Source organism: Lolium perenne, chromosome 2 (assembly GCF_019359855.2).
Source record: "Lolium perenne isolate Kyuss_39 chromosome 2, Kyuss_2.0, whole genome shotgun sequence".
Lineage (NCBI taxonomy): Eukaryota > Viridiplantae > Streptophyta > Magnoliopsida > Poales > Poaceae > Lolium > Lolium perenne.
This window is the reverse complement of record NC_067245.2, coordinates 245,912,876-245,919,645: the sequence shown is the minus strand read 5'-3', so window position 1 is coordinate 245,919,645 and position 6,770 is coordinate 245,912,876. Positions and strand designations below refer to the sequence as shown.

Below are 6,770 nucleotides of genomic sequence, written 5' to 3'. Positions count from 1 at the left end.
AAGCGGGAAGGTAGAAGAAGGACCGGCGAGTTGGACCAGTGATCTCGCAGGCAAGCGCGTCGTCGATGAAGTCTAGTTTAGTTTCTTGCACGCACATGATTACTGCCCTAGAAGAGTTTACAAGCTCACAGACGGCCAGGCACCGCGCAGGATTGTTAAGGCCACGCACGTTCCAGCAGAAAATGGGACACAGGTTGTCACTCATTGGGAAACAGGGGGTCTAATATAGCTAAGTTGCAGAAACATGGAGAAACTAGTGCGCCGTGGTGGCCGCTCTGGAGGCGGACGACTGCGCGGCATTGCGCAGAATTGCCTCGCGGTCGATCTTGGTCGGCACGGTGAGGCCGTCCACATCGGTGTCTTCGAGCGGGGTATTGAAGCGCTGCAGCAGCCGCGTTAGAGCGCTGCTCCTCCTCTCCAAGGACGGCCATCTCCTTGGCCAGGCGAATGGAGGCACGCTGCGCCCCCAGAACTACAGGCAACCCTGCCTGACGAGCGCTGCGGCGGGGGGTGCACACCTGCTTCCCTTTGGCAGCGGCCTTCGGCGGGGTCGCGCCCAGGATGGACGATGGCGGGGCTGCGAAGAGGGCGTCCAGCATCGAGCTGTCAGTGATAGACAGGCTCTGCACCTGCATTGCCATGTCTGCTTCGTCGAGCGGGGAGGACTGGCCGAGCGTGGATGGGGCGTGCCCATGGAGGACCTGGTTGATTGGAGGAGATGGCTCGTCGGCGATGTCCGCGAGCCCCGCAGCAGGCGACGGGAAGGACAGGGGAGAGGCCACCACGGCCGTGCAGATGGCCACCAGCTCATCTGACATGGGGTCCATGCCGGTGGAGACCCACTGGAAGCGGTCAACTGTGCCCTCAGACAGCAGCTCCGCCAGCGGGTCCATGGGGGATGGCGAGGAAGGGCGGACTTGGCCGGGGAGACCTCCCTCGCAACGACCAAAGGCTGCTGCGAAGGAGGCAGGTCTTCTGGCTGCTGCGAAGGAGGCAGGTCTTCTGCGGTCGCCATGGTGTCGTGGTCGAAGCGCTGCGGGCGGGGGCCGAAGCGCGGGAGCGGCGGCGGTGGAGCCAGTGTCTCCCCAGTACCATCGCCTGCCGGGGCCGAAATCAAGTGCCTCTTGCTCACGGGCGTGCGGATGCGCTGCCGAGAACCCCCAAGGCCGCCCTGCGATGGCAGAGGTACGCGGCCCGCGAAGTCGCGGCGTGGCGCAGGCTCCCTCTCGTGCCGACGGTGACGGTCGACATCGCCGTCCCTGTCGTTACGGCGCGACGCCGCGGGACCCCCGCTACAGCCATCCAGGAGACGGCGGCGCACAATGGGCCGATTCTCCACACCGTCCTCAACGTTGTACAGCCAGGTGAATGGCTGTACGGCTGGATACGGCAGCTCCTCTACTGATGTAGTGGTGCGCCTCTCCCGCACGGTCCAATCTTCCACAAGGTCTATGTGAATCAGGGCATGGAAGAAGTAGCCCTCCGGAGGCGGAGCGACTTCACGCCGCGGAGGCGAGAAGCCGTTCATCTCCTCGACACTCCCGGCGCCCTCGGGGAAGATGGTAAAGGCGTGCTTGTTGGGGATGAGATCAAGGCTCCGACACCACACCCAGCAGCTGAACATTCTCGTGTTTTCCTGGGTGTACGTGCGACTGTCGAGACGGTCGACGAGGACGTCTCGGCCCAGCACCTCCCCAGCCCCCTCGATGGACCAGAGGTGCAGCGGCATCCTCTCCACGCAGATGCGCACGTGGAGGGGGTAGGTCTGGAGAACGCCGTGGTCAGATTCCCTCCACGCCTGGAGGAGGAAGGTGGCTCCGTCGATGATGATATTCCCGAGCCCGACCACACGGTTGCGATCCGCCGGCACGTTGAAGAGGATGAAGAAATCCTCTGGCAGATGTCGCGTAACACACATGCGGTGGCGGGGAAGGCGCAGCTCCTCCTCGATGGCTTGTCCGCCAGCCAGCGGATTTGCCGCATGATACTGATCGACGGTCTTGACCAGCACCCCATGGCTGCGCAAAGTGAAGACCTGGTGCTCGACAAAGCGCGACGACCTGACGATGGTGTGGCTGGTCGGGGCGGCCGCCCGGCGGGGCGCCGGCTTGGCGAGGACGCTACTAATCATGGCAGCGGACGGCGGCGGCGCCGGGAAGCGGAGGCGCAGCTAGGCGGGCAGCCTCGGCTCTGGGAAGCGGAGGTGCTCGTGGACGTTGCCGCAGCTGCCGCGGAGACGGGCGACCCGGCAGCGAGCAGTCTCGGAAGCCAGGTGACCCCAAGCCCAGCACTCAATGCAGCGCGGGGGATCTCTGCAGGCAGCTCGGCGGTGATCTCGACTGAGGCAGCGGAAGCAGCGGCCGTTGAAGCGCCTTAAAAAGGCGAGGCGAGCAGGGTTGGGGGCGCGCTGGTGAGCCGACTGGCAGGCGTTTCCAGGAGGCGGCATGGGCGCGCGCGGTGCTGAAAGAGGGGAGGTGCTCCTTCTCCGGCTCTGCCTCGAAGAAACCAAGATCCAGGGATTACCTGAAACGGCAGGGTCGTCGTTTGACCGGGGTGGTATGGAGCCGACCACCAAGGATTGGCCCTTCGGCCGCTCCTCGGACCGCTGTGTCTAGCAGGGCGTCGCGGAGGGTGGCGACGAAGCGGATCGCTGTCGGCCGCAACCACCCAAAGGATGCTCGGATCTGACGGGTCGAGCCGAGCACCCAGAGGGTGGCGGAGAAACAACGGGTCTTGACGGGGAGCGCGGACAGCCCGCGGAGGAGCGGCACCTGCCACGAGGAGCCATGCCGTTAAGTTAACTATGGTAGAAAGATAAATTTATTGATATAATGCATAGTAGTTTAAGTTCTATCACATAAAAGAACATTTGACTGATTTGTTAGATTTTCTAGGTTAGTTAATTGGTATTTTGGAAATGAATTACTAAAATTACCTCACGTAATCTTATTTGGATACGGATATATCCATTTGCATACCCATTTATGATGCAAAATTTAATACCACATTTGTATTTGTATTTGTAAAATCCTTATGGTACCATATCCATTTTCAGGGATGTCCGACTTTTGATATTACCGCTTCCATTTTTAATATCTTGTATACGAATGTGGGACAGTACGAATTATATCCACTACCAATTTCCACCCTAGCTAGGGCATCTGCTCTTGGGTGGGCTTTCGAGTGATTGCTACATGAAAGGTGTCGAAGAGGACGGGCACGCACACACATTTAAAATTATTTGAAAGCCACGAACACCGTAGAGAATAACACGTTTGCACGATCCAAACTATTCCATCATTTGGTGTAGGGTTGAAAATGAAAGGGAAACTTTCCGTCCGTTTTCAAAGAAAAAGGAAATTGAGAGCAAAAAAGGGAAAAGAAAATGGCATTTTGCGGAAAACGAAAGGAAACGGAAGAATCATAAAAGGAAACGGAAATGAAAACGAGGGAGCTGTTTCCGACGGAAACGAAAACGGCAAAGGAAATTTCGGATAAACAAATATGAAAAGTTTTCGCAAATGTAACCTAGAGAGGCTCATGTTCTTGGTAGGCCTACATTTACACATGAAACTAGGCCTGCAGGCCATCTACTAATTATAGACAGCCGCCTACAGTCCCTATGATTTATCTCTGTTTGGGACGATTCCACAAGACCTAGTCCCAACTCCCAAGCGATCGCAGCAATCGCGGCTTCTTCCTACAAGATGAGCGATCAGGCGGCCAAGTAACTGCCCCACGAACAGTCTTAGTGTCAATACAAAAATATTTATGTGAACTTGCGCTTGTCTAAGTGTTAAACTATATCTGTTACTCCCTCCATCACTAAAAGGATGTCTTAATTTTGTCAAATTTTGGATATATCTAGATACTAAATCGGGTCTAGATACGTCCAAATTTGGACAAAGTTGAGACACCCTTTTAGTGATGGAGGTAGTACTTTATGTTGAACTTTTTAAAGTTGAGTGGTATTCCTTGTCTTATTGTCTACTTCGTTATACGTGCCATTTTATTGTGACAAATATTCATTTTCGTAACGTACCCGTTCCGTATCCGCTCCATATTCATCTTCGGTGATTTTCGTTTCCATATTCGTTTCCGGGGTTTCCGATTTCGTTTTCGATTCCGTCAAGATAGACGGAAACAAAAACGATAAGACATATTTCCGTCCGTTTCCGTTCCGTTTTCAACCCTAATTTGGTGTAACGTTATTTGATTAGCATGCCTAACTTTGCTTGCATTTGATGATTGTCCTTCTTAATGTAATTTTCCCCAATATTCACAACCAATTGATGTTCGCTACTTTCTTCATAATTAAACCCACGTGAAAAGACCAAAGTGGCCCTTTCTTTTAGTATTCACTACAGGAATGGCGCAAGGTGCCAGCGGCCTGTTGATACGCTGACGGACAAAAGTCAGGGCCGTCAGCATATGGCCTGGCCAGGCTAGCCCGTCGACGCCTTGCTCAATTCATGTAGTGATTCCTTCCCTTCAGCCCTAGGTTTATCATGATCCTAACCCCGAGTTCCTCATGTTGTTCCACCTCATCAACTGCGTGCGGTGGATGGCAATGTAGAGTGTTTGTTGGTGCCTTGGTGGCTAAGGCATTGTACTCTAACCATAGGTGATGAGATGTCGATGGATGAGGGAAGGGGCTATACATGTGAGAAGGAAGGAGAATAAGAGAGTGGTGGAGCCCTGCACACATATAAGGTGTGGGCCCATGGTTACATCACACTCTTACACATTTGTACCAACTTCGTATAAAAGGGGATAACTGAGGTGCTACGTTTACACAAAGGGTGTATATGATAGTCAATGTATATTTAAACTCTCAACCTGGGACTAGTCCAAACACATAACTCCACACTTGGCCCACATGGAACTTCGCGGCAAGTCATGGTATTACCAAATTGGTCCACCTATATGTGCTCGCAGCTGCTCCAGTTGCCCTTGCTATTTAGAAAACTCACTTTCATTAATTTTCCCCAATGCATTTACATGTGCACAAATTCTTTCATAGAGCTGGTTGAAAGGTTTGATGTAATGTATAAGTGTCGTAGTTGATCCATGATAAGGTAGTTGTGCATGTAGCGCCTTGTCTTAATGTTCTCAGTTCTGCACTAAAGTCGTCTCTTTGTCGAGTGGGAGGAGAAGAAGGAAACATGAATGAGAAAATGGCGAAAAGGGTCATTGCTTGTGAGCCTAGGTTGGCGAGCGACCCTATTGGTAGACAAAAGGAGGGTACAAAATTTGATAGAGTAAAACAAATTGAAACTAGCAAAATTTCACAAAGGTGGAGACAAGATTAATCCTCATACTGGTTTAAGTTTCAAGACAAGGATGAACACTATGACAACCACCTACATAACTAATTCTCACACGGGTGAGAAAAACTATTATTAAGTTGCCATGGGGATCCTTAAATTCAAATAAATTTTACAACATTTTTTGACGATTACATGAGGGACCAACATGGACGTGTCAGAATTTGCCCGATCTAACGCCGATAGGGCTCCCACAAGCCGATTTGTGCCCGACGATGCCAAATCAGAGAGATCGGGGCAACCATGGAGGGAAGGTACAAAGTAAGTTTTTTTGTGATTCTTCGATGTTGAATACGTGAATTCGAGATGTTACAAACTCATATGTGTTTTGTTGCGAACACATAGACAAGATGTTGGAAGGATTTTGGGTGTGCTAGAAGTATGTTTCTTCTTAGACATTTTGATGTTGTGTGCGTGTGTATAAATGTTGCAAATGGTGCGTGTGTATAAATGTTGCAAATTATATTACTATTTTGAAATGTTGTGAATATTTATCTTCACGGTTTGTAACATTTTGGATTTATTTTTGCTACAATGGTGCAATAGTGCACTTTTCCTATGCAAGAAAGCACATCGGATGTCAGAGGAGACCGATCTTTACCTCGGACCGGTCGCCCAACGACCAGCATTCTTCTAATCTTTACTGATATTTTCCGAGCATAGAGTTTTGGCTCCCGTGAGCACACGTGATCAGCCAGTTTGACAAAAGAATAGTAAATAGAATCAAAGAATTCTGAAAATTTATATACTTAATTTTGACACTACGGCCTATGTTCATGCAAATTTGCATATAAAAACAAGCATGTATGTTTCTCAATAACAACGAAAAAGTTTAGTGCTCTAAAAAAAGCAATGAATTTAGCACTCAACTTGTCTTTTTAACAAAGGTCATTATATTTGAGTTTTCTCCATAAAAGATTTTAGACAAGAGACACAAATGTGTAGCTACATGCCTAATCTTTTTTTTTGTATTTTTCTTAACATGATTTTTCCCCTTATCATAAAGAAATATATCGATGCCGAGAAAGAGAAACCCACGACACGTTTTTTCAGATGGGCTCCACGAGCGAGAACCAACCTGAGGTTGGGTGGTTAGGAGGATGGTTGTATCCCCAGCCCACCAGAGTTCAAACCCCAGGTTTGACATCTGTGTGTCTCATAAAGGCGGAATATTCATTCAGTGGGAGGCGACGTTCCGCCGACAAATGGCGCCTGTGGTGACTTCGTCAATTTCAAGATCCAATCCGCCGGCTCAGTCTTCCGTAGGTGCTCATAGGGGTAGGGTGTGCGTGTGTGCGTTCATAGGGGTGAGTGTATGCGCGTGTATGTGAGCGTCTGCGTTTGTACTGTGTTCCTCAAAAAAAAAAAAATCCTCAAAAAAAAAAAAAGATGGGCTCCACGAGCGTGGGCGCGTGATACTAGATGGTTTCCCAGCACACGTAT

General features: G+C 50.5%; 1 protein-coding gene across 1 annotated transcript; it reads right to left on the bottom strand.

Moving 5' to 3' along the window:
- Window positions 1-253: 253 nt before the first annotated feature.
- LOC127329272 (uncharacterized) lies at window positions 254-2,436 on the bottom strand. The gene is made up of 3 exons (XM_051355803.2): window positions 932-2,436; window positions 519-842; window positions 254-382 (listed from the first exon to the last, which is right to left on the bottom strand). The coding sequence occupies exons 1-3, from the start codon at window positions 2,129-2,131 to the stop codon at window positions 254-256; spliced, it is 1,653 nt and encodes a 550-aa protein (XP_051211763.1). The 5' UTR covers window positions 2,132-2,436.
- Window positions 2,437-6,770: the final 4,334 nt, after the last annotated feature.

Bases quoted from the DNA above. Each gene is read 5' to 3' on its own strand.
- LOC127329272 (XM_051355803.2), bottom strand. From the start codon at position 2,131: ATGATTAGTAGCGTCCTCGCCAAGCCGGCGCCCCGCCGGGCGGCCGCC. The intron at 843-931 runs GTCTCCCCGGCC...GACCGCTTCCAG, and splicing joins CTTTGGTCGTTGCGAGGGAG to TGGGTCTCCACCGGCATGGA. The intron at 383-518 runs GTGTGCACCCCC...CGGCTGCTGCAG, and splicing joins CCGCTGCCAAAGGGAAGCAG to CGCTTCAATACCCCGCTCGA.